Source organism: Anoplopoma fimbria, chromosome 19, assembly GCF_027596085.1.
Source record: "Anoplopoma fimbria isolate UVic2021 breed Golden Eagle Sablefish chromosome 19, Afim_UVic_2022, whole genome shotgun sequence".
NCBI classification, from domain to species: Eukaryota; Metazoa; Chordata; class Actinopteri; order Perciformes; family Anoplopomatidae; genus Anoplopoma; species Anoplopoma fimbria.
The window spans coordinates 14,255,573-14,270,831 of NC_072467.1; the positions used below are offsets into that span (position 1 = coordinate 14,255,573).

At 38.8% G+C, this 15,259-nt stretch overlaps 1 protein-coding gene across 1 annotated transcript in view; it reads right to left on the reverse strand.

Annotated features, from left to right (window-relative positions):
• LOC129108280 (NT-3 growth factor receptor-like) overlaps positions 1 to 15,259 on the reverse strand; it is a 156,936-nt gene that overhangs the window by 63,140 nt on the left and 78,537 nt on the right. Inside the window, exon 11 of the mRNA XM_054620015.1 lies at positions 13,336 to 13,438. Coding sequence (XP_054475990.1) covers positions 13,336 to 13,438 — 103 coding nt within the window. The remainder of the gene's footprint in view (positions 1 to 13,335; positions 13,439 to 15,259) is intronic.

Consider the following 15,259-nt stretch of genomic DNA (forward strand, 5'->3'; position numbering starts at 1 on the left):
TATTACTTTGAGTTATCATTTACGATTTTCTGTTTATTGGGTCGTGCAAAGATTTGATGAGCGCTCCAATGTCAGGACAGATGTGATACTAGTTCCTCAAGTCAAATTGCAGGTGAAATTAAAAAGTCGAAACTGACTATTACTGGAGTTTGGACTGGAAAAGAGCTATGAACAGCACTTGTTCTACAATAATGTGCCTCACATCTGAAAATACTTTACATTTAATGTATGGAGGTATACAGTACATGGACAGAACAATGAGTGGTATCAAGACCGTCGCCTATAGACTCAGCTTATTCTTCAACACAAGAGGATGTGTGTAGGATCTCTTGGTGCTTGCTAGGGCCTGGCGAAAATCAAATATTACAATATTTTTTACAAAAAACCTTGATATCAATGTTGATACGACATTGCTGGGTTGACCATTGCTGCTTTCTCAAAATATTTAAACAATATTTTTAATAAATAATCATCAGTAAAGAGGATATAATGACTAAGAGGGTATAGGCAAATAATAGAACTGCTAGAAGACTATTCTATGTTCAGAAAATTACATCACCTTTATTTAATACAGCATTTAAAAAGAGGAAAAGACAACACTTATGCCACCTTACGATATCCAAAATCTCACATGATATATCGTCTCATATAACTATATAGATATATTGCCCAGCCCTAGTCCTATTTATTTTTCTATTTAGTTTACTGAGGTGTAGGAACAGAGAGAAAGCTAAAGTGGGGTGAGTGACAGGGGAAAAAAATCAGTGAGGTTTGTTATGAGTCATCCTGCATTCACTGTAGAGTCAAGCAAAGCAAAGTAAACCTCTCCTCTGTGGACTGCTACAGTCAGAACAGCAATCACACTGCAGCTGCCACCAAACTCAGAAAGCACACGCTGCCATTTTCAACCTGAGCCAAATAAAATGTTTGTGTGCATGTCACAGTGTAGCCAAAAAAAGTTCTGTCATTTAGCCATTTTAAAAGTATTAATGGATAATTATGAAATGGATAAAAGATAATTGCTAGAGATAAATTAGCAATGGAAAGAAATGAACAAGAAAAACAGGCAGTTTTCATACACTGTTTATAGTTATACCTATGAAAAACAATGCAATATAATTTGTATGTAAGCCACATTATACATTCATATGTAATCCATGCTACTGTGAGCGGGGACAGGTGGAGTAGTATAAAGATCAACAAAGTCTACATAGAGAGGAGGTGGGTCTAATAACACAGGACTTTCACCAAGGAGAAAACTGTCCGTGTCCCGTGTGAAACTTGAATTCAGCTTATTTGAGGACTTATTTGTCACGTAACTTCAGAACTTAAGTTCACTTCCATAGTTATTTCAACCCCAACATTTGTTTATTTGTTACGTAACTTCCGTACCAAAGTAATGTTGATTTTCAAGTAATGGAAATATTTCTTAAGATATCATTCAAACCGTCGTATAAAGATACGTTGAAAAATACACAACTAACATTTACTTGAAGTCAGAATTAACTATGTAGGGAATTCCTTGACCGAGCTTGTGACTCCCAGGCTGCACTTCACCTTCATAAAGGACTGAGAAGAAATGTTACTATATTGCCTAAATGTCAGGGGGACCATTATAGTCCTTTATTGATCCCCATGGGGGAAATTCGGGTGTTGCAGCAGCTCAACTACATAGAAACAGATAAGAAATACACATATTATACAATAAAATAAAAATAGAATAAAAATAAAAATAAGAAATAAGAATAAAAAAAAAAATGTACAGCATATCCACATGGGGGGGGGGGGGCTGGTCAGCATTATTATCAGTATCCGACTTGTAAATAATATGGGTCTTTGCCATGAAATTTGGTTCATCAGGTCAATAGTCAACATTTCAACCTTTGTTTTTCCCAGAAGACATTTGCATTCACTTGTTATAGCCGTCGTATGTTTTGTATTACTGTTGTGATCCAATTAAAAAAAGTATTGAATATGAAATGTATTTGCTGCTACATCAACTTGGTGGTTGATTTCAAATTTACTATGAATTTGCATATTTTCAATAAACAAGAGATGTAATATGTAACACAAAAGTATACAAAAGCATGCTGAGTGATAAGTTAATTGATCCATTGACAGGTCTGGAAAAAAGTATTCATAACACTGTATATAATTTCCAGGAGTGTCAACAGATGTGACTTTTTCAGAACCGTTTATACAAACGAGTGGGAGCAATCAAATCCCCTTCACACCAAACATTTTCACTTCTTATGCAGATTGTTCTAATAGAGCAAAACAGAGTGATGCTGTAAACGGTTTCCCACTCCAACAAGCACCTGCTGTAACACAAGCCAAGAGTTGTTCTTACATTTATTTATGCTAATATTTCATCGTCTGGAGGCCCGTTCTGCACATTTCTGTCAGATTAATTCATTCCAGGGTCTTGTGTGGAACCGATCTGTCCACTATAAAGCACTCCTGTTCACCTTTAGCCAACCCCCAGCACTGCCTTATCACTGTCAGTCTAAAGGAGTGTGCTGCTACGGAAAATCTCAAACATCCCATTGTTTTTGAGCAATTTAAGAGGCATATTCATGGTGCATCTACAGCATTTGCATTTAGCATGGGCCGTGAAAAATGGATTAACTCCTATCTCAATTAAGAAATCAAACCAAGAGGGTTCATTTTAAATAACATTAATGATTTAAAAGCTCCTGTATCATCTTTTATGGGATTATACACTCCTTCAAATTATTCCGAGGGCAAAAGCTTTTGTATGTGGAGAAAATAGACAGAGATGCCTTTTAGCGATAGAAACAACAAAGACACTGAATCTTTTTTTGACATGGCCAAAGCCAGATATTAGGGTTTTAAGAGGAAAACCTCCAGGCTAACTATCCACTGCTAGCATAAATAAAAAAAGCAACATAACTGCATTTTTTAATTCATTGCAATTCATTTTGAAGTGTGTCTGAAGATCAGACACCTCATTAAAAATGAACCGCATTAAAAAAATAAACTGTCCATTGAAATTGGACTTACTCTTAAAAAATGAAAGTTGTGTTGTGGAGATGTGTTTTTTTGACTCTGGGTAGCAATGTTTCCTTTTGCCAAAATCATTTTTTTTTTGAGAAATGTCAGAAAAAGAGAGAGTGTTGTCCTCTTGTTTCTTGTCCTGACAATCAGCCTTCTGGTAAGGCTCTAAAAAGTTATAAATGTCTTGCTTGGTACAGATTATTTGTATTTTTCTTCTTGCACTAATTCTACTGTGGAATTCAATTATTGGATCTTTTATAAGTACCTCCATATAAAACCAAACACACTCAATCTAAAGCCATGGTTGAAATCCTCAACTTTAGCACCTGAATTCTTGAGTTAGGGTGAAAAACGTGTTTTGTAAGGAGGCAGTGACCTTTGACCCCCGAGTCCAAGTGGACATTTACGCCAAATTCGCTCACGGACGAGATGCACAGTGACCTTGACCTTTGACCACCATAATCTATTCAGTTTATCCTTGAGTCCAAATTGACTTGAATTTGAAGAAATTACCTCAAGGCCTTCCTGAGATATCACATATCAGGAACATGGGACGTACGAACTAACAACCCGTAAACATCACGTCTCCAGAAACGACTGGGCCGGCGATAAGGCATAATAACGCCAGGGTATGATATTAACTGAGTACAATTAGTTAAAGGTAGCCCTTTAGCTATGTAAACTGTTATGTGGCAAACATGAATACAGGCCGGCCCGTATTCATGGAACAAAACTGTGTTAGTTATTTCCAAGCAGGCGTCATTCCCAGGAGGTTTTCCACTGAAGATCCAAGCAAAGAAATCCTCGATCAAATCCAGCGTCTGCTGCCTTTCATTTACACACAAGTCATTAGCCAGAAGAGTATATCAAAAGGACAAAATCAAATGCAGGATTTTCATAAGGCTGTGGCACGTGCCGGAAAGAACACAAAATGATTCTCTCTGAACTCTGCTAATGTTCGCATGAGCCAGTCATGAGGAAACGATGATAAGTCTTTATTCTAATTGTAATGAGCCAGTTCCTTTTTTTCCCATAGGCTTTCACCACTGGGTAGCGTTAACCAATGAGGGCCCTGTCTGGGGAGATACCGCATGTGTGTGCGTGTTGTAAGGGCGCTACACTGCCGTAGTGTAACAAAGCGATATTTAAATCTACACTGGAGAAGGAGAGAAGCTAAATTGTGTGATAAAAGTAGAGTGTAATTATGTATATGTTTGATGGTCCCATTTAAATGGTAATGAACAGTAAGCGTGCAGTCCTCCTTAAGGGGACGTGTGCGGGATAAATACCTTCATTCATCTGCTGTGACTCATGTAGGGGAGCACTTTCTTCTCTTCTTTTCATTTCTGTTTTCTTCCCCCTTTCTTGTTAGGTATTGATTTCACTCCCTTAATTAGAATTTCAGAAGCCGCAACGCCACAGCTGCTTAAATGTAAAGATATTGCATCATTATAATCATAAGCCATCCGAGCTTTTGCACAGCCGAATGTATGGATCACAAAGCAAGTATTTGCCGCACAGATAAACTATCAAGGCAGTCTATATAGTTTAACATGTTATGAAAGCTATGTTAGAAGGCTACTTTCTATTACAGCAACACTTAGTACTGTGTGCTGCTTTGGAATCTCGTCACAGCTCATTAACTCATCAGTGTCTCAATGTTCTGATATGTGAGCGAGTCACATGAATGCACTGTGATAGTTGACTTCATGTTATGATTGTCCAATAAGCTGACATCCTGTTGGATGGATGAATGTTGAAATACTCAGTTCACTGATAAAACCACACAAATGAGCCATGTAATTAAGTGATGTAGAAATGAGATGTAGCATCAACCGTGGGTGCCTTTTACTCTTTTTCTTGTCATCAGACATAGGCCAAAGCCAGTTTAGGCATTACCATTAAAGGCCAGTGTTTGTTTGTTTTTCTCTTTTTAATTAGCATCAATAATTGCCCTAAATAGATACAAATGAATTACGAATGATGTTAAGAACTAGAAAAGTGCACTCAGTAAATTCCAGATTGCCGTCAAGTGTGTCTGCAATAACAACTGCTGTAATGTTTGATTGAAAGAATTCAAACCATTATTGTCTAACCCCCCAGTCTAGACCGCAAGCGTATCAGATGTGTTTTTCACTCGCAACAGATACACTCTCATTTTAATCTATGCAGCTGTCTGCACTGGCTCAGTGCAGCTTAACTGCAGTTCACTGTTTAATGTTTCATGATGACTACTGAAAGCTTCCTCTGCACTGAAACAGTCCTGCTATGTGTTTAGGTTGGTTAGCTGTTAGCTTTGTTAGCTGTATTAGCTCTGTTAGCTCTGTTAGCAGCATTAGCTCTGTTACCTGTGTTGGCTGCATTAGCCCTGTTAGTTCTTAGCTCTGTTGGCTTTACTTGCACTTTTAGATGCTAGCCCTGTTAGCTGTATTAGCCCTGTTAGGCATTGGCCCTGTTAGGCATTAGCCCTTTTAGCCGTTAACTAAAGACATAAGAGGAGAAGCTCCGTTTTAGGTGGCGCTCAACTCAGTTTGTCATTTGCTAACCAACAGCTCAACATGCATGTTATTGTCTGATTTAGGCATGCAAAGAGAGGAACATTTTGTAGTACAAAAATATGTTGTCAATAAAATATGTTGTCAAAAAGTGTGAATCAATTCCACCATGAAAGGTCCCTGAGCTTACAGTAAAGACTGAGCACAAAAAATATTATACCGACAGGGCCACATGTATGCAAGATTAGCTCTGGACAGACGGACAGAGAGAGAGAGAGAGAGAGACACGCACATATACACACGGCTAGATACATAATCTCCTGGTGGAAATAATGAAACCTAACCCATAAAAGTTTTTTCTTTGTAGCCACAGTCTGATATAACTACTAGAGACCCAGACTGTAACAGTGAATACATGGTGTCACATTCCCTGTCAGATCATCAAAGTTGCCATGTTGCTTTGAGCCACCAAAACCTGACCTCTTATCTGACCCAGTACCTGGACCTGCCTGTAAGCCTATATATACCTTCACTTTCGCAAAATATCATAACACTGCATCCTGCAAGCGCCGAACCCGCATACACAGTGTAATATACACTCTTAATATAAACTTTATGTTGTTAAAACTGTATAAAAGGCATATGCCAATGCAACTTAGTTGAATATGACTGTCATATTTGAAAGACCATGAATCCTGCTAAAATATATATATATATTATAGCTTATGCCTTCGTGCTTTAGAACTCGATTATTGTCAGAGAGGTATATACTTCAAGTAATCCCATGTTGCATTACACTGTAATCCCATTTTCTAGAATGAATGCAGGCATATGGAGATTATGTTATTTACATTTTTAGTTTTGTCTCATATGTAAGGATGGTACTCAACTGTGGAAATACAAAAATAAAGTTACATAAAAGTCAGTAAAGTGACTTGTGTAAACAAACAGAAAAAACTAAACCTTAGTCCTAAATCTCTGCAAACCTCTGAGCGGTCGGACACAGAAGCCAGAGAATGATCCCAGAGATGCAGCCTGAGCCAGTGTTAGTCAGTGTTTGTGTGTGAATAAGTAAAGCAGGCCCTGAGGAGGCTGTTTGGTTTTTAATAAAACACCAGAGCAGATGGTAGTATGATCTGGGACACAGAGAAAGACAGAGAGACAGAGTCAGAAATAACAAAGTGAAGAATGCTTCCTCCTTTACTTTCTCTTTTCTGTTTCACCACTTTCTCTTTCTATACTTTATACAAGTTCTGGGTAGAATGTGTTCATAATGCAATACAATATTTAAATTCAATGTATTCATAGTCATGTATCAACACTAGTTAAACCAACACAGCCTGAACAAAATTATTTATTTGTCTTTATTGGTTTGATTTCAACAATGTAGGAATTGGTCCAAGTAATGGTTGGGACTGAGTCCAGGATTGAGGTCTTCACAGATTCAAAATGTTGGGCCCGCTCCAAAATGGAGAACCTTGGGGTTGTACACCTCCACCAACCAGTCAAGTTTTATGTTTACATCCATGTCTGGCCAAAATGTCATCACTTCATCATTTTATCCTATTAGTCCTTTGTGTGAAATAGTCATAATTTGCATATTGTTTCTTAAATTATGGCCAAAAATGTGTTTTGTGAAGTCACATTTACCTTTGAAAATGAAATTCTTATGAGTACATCCAGTCTAGGTGGACGTTTGTGCCGAATTTGAAGAAATTCACTCCAGGCATTCCAGTGATATTGCTTTCATTAGTATGGACTGGACGGACGGACGAACCAGGTGTCTTTGCACGCCCTTCGCAAGTGCAAAGCATCTAAAGAAGCCTTTTTTGAAAGGGACCTGACATCTTTACACACAACCAGGCAGCAACCTCCAGTTTCGCAGAGTTAAGCCAATGCCAAAGTGTCTTACATTTGTCTCTACTGACCAGCAGGGGGTGACTCAAAAAGAAGTCAGATTGTATGGAAGTCTATGAGAAAATGACCCTACTTCTCACTTGATTTATTACCTCAGTAAACATTGTAAACATCAGTTCATGGTCTTAATCGCTACTTTTGAGTCTTCTTCAATACAGTATGATGTTCATTTAGTAAATTATGGCCAATGTATAGTAAAATAAACCATAAAGCTGAGTATGCTTTAGGGGGGGCTTACTGTAATTGACAGGTCGCTGTTGCTAACAGAGCCGTATACGACTTCTCTATGGTACTCTTCCGCATTCCAAATATGGTAACTTCTATTTATTGGTGGCCAAAAAAACAACATGGCAAAGGCTGTAATCCAAGATGGCGACTGCATCTTGACTGCCAAACTCGAGGTTTCAGGACAGCAACCTAATAGCAAAAACAAAATTGGCACGGTAGGTTTCTGCAAACCATCTGATAAAGGACTTGACCATTTTGGCCGTCTCCATCTTGGATTATGGCTGTCACTGTCTTTTTTTTTTGTAACCAGTGAATGGAAGTGGACATATTTGGACTGCGAAGGAGTGACGCCAGGGTTGAGACGCCATATACGGCTCTTTAGCAACCTGTCAACAACAAGGTCAATTACCCGCCCTAAAGCGTACTCTGCTTTATGGTCTATTTGACTCTAAATGGAACATAATTTATGATATGAACGTCATGCTGTATTGAATAAGACTTGAAACTAGCAATTGGGACCATAAACCAAAATGAAAGTAGGGTAATTTTCTCAAAGACTCCTGTACAATCAGACTTCTTATTGCAACTAGGAGTCGCGCCCTGATGTCCATTGAAAATAATGTTTAAGGAACGCCTCGGGGTTCCCCAGGAGGAGCTGGAAAGTGTTGCTGGGGAGAAGGACGTCTGGAGGACCCTCCTTAGCTTGCTGCCCCCGCGACCCGGCCCCGGATAAGCGGAAGGAAATGGATGGATGGATGTTCGCACACTACCCTGACTTCTCAATTAAAGTTTTTTTCTGCATATGTGAGTTGTTGCCTTTGATAGCAGCTAACAGATCAGGCTGCCTGACGTTCTTCCTAAAGCTTTTATAGAAGCTGTTAAATCACTCTGAAGTCTCCTGACCTAATTAGAGACACAGCCAATTAGAGGCGTAAATCAAAGAATCAAGGTTGGTAAGGATGAGACTGTTATATGTAATGATGGACTCATCAGTGTATTGTATGTTTCCAGTGGTGTTTCATTGCTTGCCCGTGGCTATAGCCTTGGCTAGCCTGTTTAGCCTCAGGCCAGCTGCTCAGGCGGTTGCCAGAGGTAAGAAAATTGTAATACCATTTTCAGCCTTTCACAGCCTAGCAATGTGAATCGAAAGCATCTCCATCTCAGAGAGAAAATACCTAAATATGTAACCCAAGCATATGCAATCCCCTATCTTCTCTATGCACTTCCTTCACTCCTCTAATGCCCCCTTCTCTTTCTACAACTTCAATTCACCTCTGTTAACACAGTTCAAAATAATGTGTTTAACAGCCAGCTCTGTCAAAAGTACAGAAGCTTTGAGGGTCAGTTCGAGTTTTAAAGGTTAATACATGAATTGCTGATCAGTATTTTTATGCAATGTCTTTAAGAATGATCAATTTTCACATAATTTCGCATAACATGTTTAGGACTATAACTGCCTTAAACTGGTAATGTTGGATTTGAGTTTGGCTGTGATCCACCTCAGTGATCGTCCATTTAGATGAAAATGTCCTCTCCAAGTGGATATTTTCTTTTCCAGGAATAATCCAAATGGCCAATACATTCAAACCCCCAACTTGTTAAGTTCTGACGCTTGTTCAGGGGCCCAACACTTCAACCTATGAGGCTCTAGGCTCCTCCCTTAGCATCAGTTTTGGACGTGTCAGGGATGGCGTGTCAGTTTCAAACACAACTAGACCAAACCATCCACCTAGACCTCATCCCTTAGCAGACTTTCTCACTCTTTATACTACATCAGTTGCCTTGACTATCTAATAATGACGCGGATAGGTTTACAATGGAGTTGAAAGCCTGATGTCTCTCATACAGATGCTAAAATGTGTCCTGGTGCCACATTATCTGACGCCAAGGGCCACTGACCGAGCGTCGGTATTCGGACGAGTTTGGAGTGGAACGTGTTGGATTGTCAATACCACACAGCGATTGTTTAAATCTAAAAAAAAGATGGTCAAAACCCTTTTGAGCTTTTTCCCAGGGCCTGGACAGATGACTCAGAGAGGAGACTTTCTGTTGTCACAGCAACAACCTAAATGTAATGCAGGAGTTTGATTTCTGTATTCAGCATTCCATAATCTGCAGTATCTGAAGAAGTGGAGCCACAGAGTTCAACAACGCAGTCAAGAAGAGGAGGAGAAATTGTGACTGACAACACCACTTTCACATGATAACATTTTGCATACAGGTGTTTGCTCAGTCAGTATTTTGACTGAGTCCATGTGAAGCTAAACCAGTAGAGCCTCATGGGTAATGCACTTCCGCTTCAGCTCCAGAGGACAGATGCCATCGTGTCCATAAAGTTTCAAAAGGGACAGAGATGGAGAGAAAAAGAGAGATGGACGCTAGCAGGCAGACATGATAGACATCTCTCAGTCCTCTCTGGACATTAAGAGACTATTGGATCTAAATTGGAGATTACAGAGTGATAAAGATGACAATATTCCTTCTAAAGAGAAAACAGAGATATCATTTCCTCCTTAAATAGAGGAGCAGACTGTATGAGCAGGAGGACTTATGGAGAATTAATAGAATCATCGCTGTTTTGCTCGGCTCCGTCTTCTTTAAAAAAGCATCCATTTTGGGTGTCTGAGACTCCGTATCAGCACACTCCATCTCTGTGTGTGTGTGCTGGAGTCAAATGGCAGAGTTTGTGTGTGTGTGTGTGTGTGTGTGTGTGTGTGTGTGTGTGTGTGTGTGTGTGTGTGTGTGTGTGTGTGTGTGTGTGTGTGTGTGTGTGTGTGCACACTCACCCTACAGGCAGTAATGTGGGCTGGCTGTAAGGCGGCACTAAATGAACAGATGGAAGTAATCAACAGATGGTTGATATGGTGTTTCTGTGTGTGTGTGCCCTTAAGACATGGTGTGTGTGTGTGTGTGACATGGTGTGTGTGTGTGTGTGTGTGTGTGTGTGTGTGTGTGTGTGTGTGTGTGTGTGTGTGTGTGTGTGTGTGTGTGTGTGTGTGTGTGTGTGTGTGAGAGAGAGACAGAGAGAGAGAGAGAGAGATGCACTCCCTGCTAAAATGTTAAACAATCAATTGAAAAAGCACATATTTAGAAAAAAGATTCATCTGTAATCCGAAGCTACATTGAATTTAGATCAACTCTGAGTGAAAGGAAGCAGGGCTTTAAAGTATATTTTGAAGCATCTGAAACAAATGTCCATATTTATAATATTCTTATATTTCTTCAATACTTTACTTTCACTTTAGCCGGTATTTACATCAATGCCATTCAGGGTAAAATAAAACTGAGTGATGGAATTACCTGCATTACAACCGCTTGCATGGTAAATATGGCATATTACACATTAGCATTACACTAAGTCGGTGCCATCAGTGGAACAGCAGAGTCAAACCTATTTTTATGGCCTTCTATATTATTATGAAGCATATAGTTTATGGTTTGTGCTAACCTATCATTAGCGTTCATTCGGTGGTTGCCCAGAAAAAATAAGGGAAAAAACCTGTTTTGGGAAACCAAAATCACGATAGAACGGTTTGTATGATATCATGGGAAAGGTTACTCCTCATTGTTTTGTAATTTGTTTGTAACACCTGTCAATTTATGCTCGTTACATACATACAGTCTTTTCAAAATAAACTTACGTCTTAACAGGAAACAACTTAGTTAGGTCGAGGCAACAGAACTACTTGGTTAGGTTTAGGAAAAGATCGTAAAATACTTAGGTTTAGGACACAAAACTCCTTAAATAGGTTTAGGAGTGGATCATGAAATACTTAGTTAGGTTTAGCTAACAAAACTAATTAGTTGGGTTAAGAATTTGTTTTTGAAATACTTAGTAAGGTTAAGGAAACAAAACTACTTAGGTGTAGGAAAAGGTTGTGATATACTTAGTTAGGTTTAGAAAACGAACATACTAAGGTAGGTTTGGGAAAAGATTGAGAAATACTAAGTAAGGTTGAGGTAACAAAACTATTACACTAAGTGCAGTTACTGAAGTACACAAGTTAAGTTTCAAATAAATCAACATTGACTTCTGGTTTCACACGCGGTAGGAACCACAGTCTTCTGGCATAAGAGATTGCTGTTTGTTTGACTAATTTGATGAATGTCTGCTTTAAGTAAAAACAAGAGAGAACCAGAAAGAGATCTCCCTGTATGACTCTGAGAATGTGTGGAGCAGCTCATCAGTGAGAAGGTCAATTAATATTAGATCCTGGTGTGGAGGAAGATTTGAATAATTAATGAAGGTCCATGAAAAAAACCAACTGGAGACTGCAAAATGCCATGCACATATTTCCTCTACAGATGCCTTCAGGTTACTTAGGAAGAACATTATTAGTAAAAAATCATTCCGTTTTATTATGATGTGCATCTAAATCTGCCCTTCATTTCTATCTTTGTAGTTGAGGCCTTGGCCCCTACTTGAGAATTCTTTGTTTTGTAATAAGAGTGAATAAGGCCCTATTCAGTTTACTAACATAAAAAATAATCCAAGTAGTCTTTCTCTGAACCTTAAGCGCTCTCATTATAACTTTCAAATGGCAAAAAAAGTCAAAGATTTTCTGTGTGATTCAAGTTAATTAAAAACTATTGAGAAGTTGAACTACCTATATATATATATATTACCTCTTACAAACTGTAAAATTAAAAAATATATATTTTCTTATGGCTCCTTATAGACATTAGGAACATAATAATGAAATGAATGCCTCATATCATGTAATTTGGCTAATCATTATGATCATAACTAAGTTATACAATTTTATTTAAATGTCAAAACAGGTCTGTTATTTTCTTTTCTAAAAACAAAAACAAATGATGTTGTTTTTGCTGACGAACATAACGGTTTTATTATAAAGTAATAGTAATAATGATATAGTGTGTAGTTATTATATTGAATGATAACAACTATATACTAGTTAATTATTATCACTTAAGATACTATTAATTAGATAAAGGGAGAATGCAGGTATATTCAGACAGACAGTATGAGAAAAAGAATGATTTTTTTTTAACACTAAAGCATCTATACATGTTCTAGTGGAGTATGAACCTGAAAACGAACATCGTCTCCTTTAAGACTTTTTTCTTAAATATGAGCAGTGTTCATTTTCTCAGGATACCAAGATACAGTTATAAGCTGTGATGTCATCATGATGAGCCTAAAAAACCCTGAGCCTGAGTATGAACCAAACTATAGGCTTCTGTATATGATGACCAAAACCAAACAGAATAAGCAAGACAGAGGAGATGTAAGAAGAATATATAAATGTAAAACAGCCCCATGCTAAATCCTGTTCAGCTCCTTCAGTGGACATCAATAAACTAAGGTCACACCAAAACCATCCTTCCATTGTTTTTCCTACCGTTCTTCTTACTGTACCATCGATATCGCTTCTTCTCCTTTGCTAAACTCAAATTATGCTTTCCATTTTCACAAAACTACGAGGGAGAACCTCCTTTTCTAACCTTACTTGCTTCCTCCCTTCGTGCTCTCCATCCTTCCCTCTTTCCAGCTCTTGATTCATCTTTCCTTCCCATCCCTCCTAACTCCTTCATCCTTCCATACAGTCCACCAAATGATGTACCACGTAAATATTGCCACGTTACACCTTGCGAGTCTGATTAAAGACATCTTCAACAAGACAGAACAACTACATTGAAAGATTCTCCTTACCTTTCATGCCAAACTTGGAGCGTCGACCGTATTTGTTGATGAGAAGGAAGAGAACGACCAGCATCACACAGGCAAACCCTGCCAGGCCTACTGCTATGGAGACCTACAGACCAGGGAGGTAAAAAGGAACATAGTGTTAGGACCATTGCGAGGATAGACAGGAATAAGAGCCTTTAGGGGAACAGCTTAAAAATAATTTCTAATGGCCATCAGGTAGCGAATACTAGCGAAAATAAATCAGATTGTATATAAGTCTATGAGAAAATGACCCTACTTCTCTCTTTATTTATTACCTCAGTTAACATTGTAAACATGAGTTTATGGTCTTAATCTCTAGTTTCAAGTTTTCTTTAATACATCATGATGTTCATTTAGTAAATGATGGTCCATTAAGAGTCAAATGGACCATAAAGTAGAGCATGCTTTAGGGGCATGGCTACATTGTGATTTACGGGTCTCTACCACAGCGTTGTCCGGTCTTGGAGTTGTCCTTGTTTTTCATTTACAACTTTAACCATTTCACAGTGTGTTTTCACATCATGAGAGGTTTTTGTCGCCTAAAAGTTCTTATTCAGCGTTTGGTTGCACTTAACTCCACCCTATTGTATCACTTCTGGTTGCAAAAAATCAAGATGGCGATCGCAAAGTTCCAAACGTCGTCATCTTGTTTTCCTCGAATACTATAGTCCTTTTTTTTTTTCAAAGCAGTTGCTCGCCTTTACAGTTGGATGTGAATTTGTGTAGTCCCTCCAAGAAAAATAATGTTTCCTATGGTGCCAGCATCAGGTCTCAACTAAGCCCCCAGAAGATGAACCACTTTTCACTTTAGACTTATTATTTGTGGAGCACATTTGGGAGGCAATAGCTCGGTCTGTAGGGACTTTACTTGGGTTCCCAATGGCGACCAGTTCAATTCCAGGGCTATCCATACAGAACGGCCTGGTGCGGGTGCCCTCTATCATGGCAGCGGACCGCAAACTGCTCAGCACTGGCTGACTTCAGCAGCCCAATCTCTCTGCCATCTCTCCACAACAATAATGCATGTCAATGGGTCCAATGTGTGTATGCAGCCCCTATATTGGTGTGTAACAAGAGAACAAAACAAAAAAATCCCCAAAGAAGGATTAATTAAGAACTTATTTTTCTTCTCATTCATGAGGGGATGAATGATTTTGATTTAATTAGCCCATGACCGTGCTTTCCTCTAACAACCACTATTAGGACCAATTTTCTATTTTGTAGCCCCACTACTGGTGAGATGCTTTCATATTATTAAGTGGAATGAAACACTGCAGCCTCTAGAGGGTCGCTCGCGGGGCTTTAGATTTGACAGTATCTGTCACAGTCATACACTTGAATCTAAAGATGCAATTATTCGGATTTTTCTAAAAACAGAATTATGTAAAAGTTAAAAATGCAGCCACACACATACACTAACCCACTACGCCCCGTCAAAGCCGCAGCCTCAACAGTTATCTTTTCCCAGTCAATTACAGGGAAAAAATAACTCAATTACATTTCTAACCGACGCTCAGGCTCACCAGCCACCAGGGGATTTCAGAAAGATAGCAGCAACCGGCAGCGGGCGAACAGCGGAGAAGAAAAGGATTAAAATAGCACCGTCCGCTCTCGACACTTCTCACTTCCTGAGCTACATTTTTCTGTTTTTTGTTCTACTCTTTTTTGATACATATCTTTTTTTTGTCTTCCTTTGCACTGGCACATTAACATAATGTTTGTAACAAGTTTAAATACGTTTAAGACGCAATTCTGGTAAATAAGTTGTAATTACGATGGGAGCAAAGGAGCAAGTCAGGTGGAGTAGCATAATGAGCAAATACGTCCACGTAGGGTTGGAAGACGGAGTGGATGAATGGGTCAAATAAAAAGGACTTTCACCCAGGGGACCGCTGTTTGTGTCCAG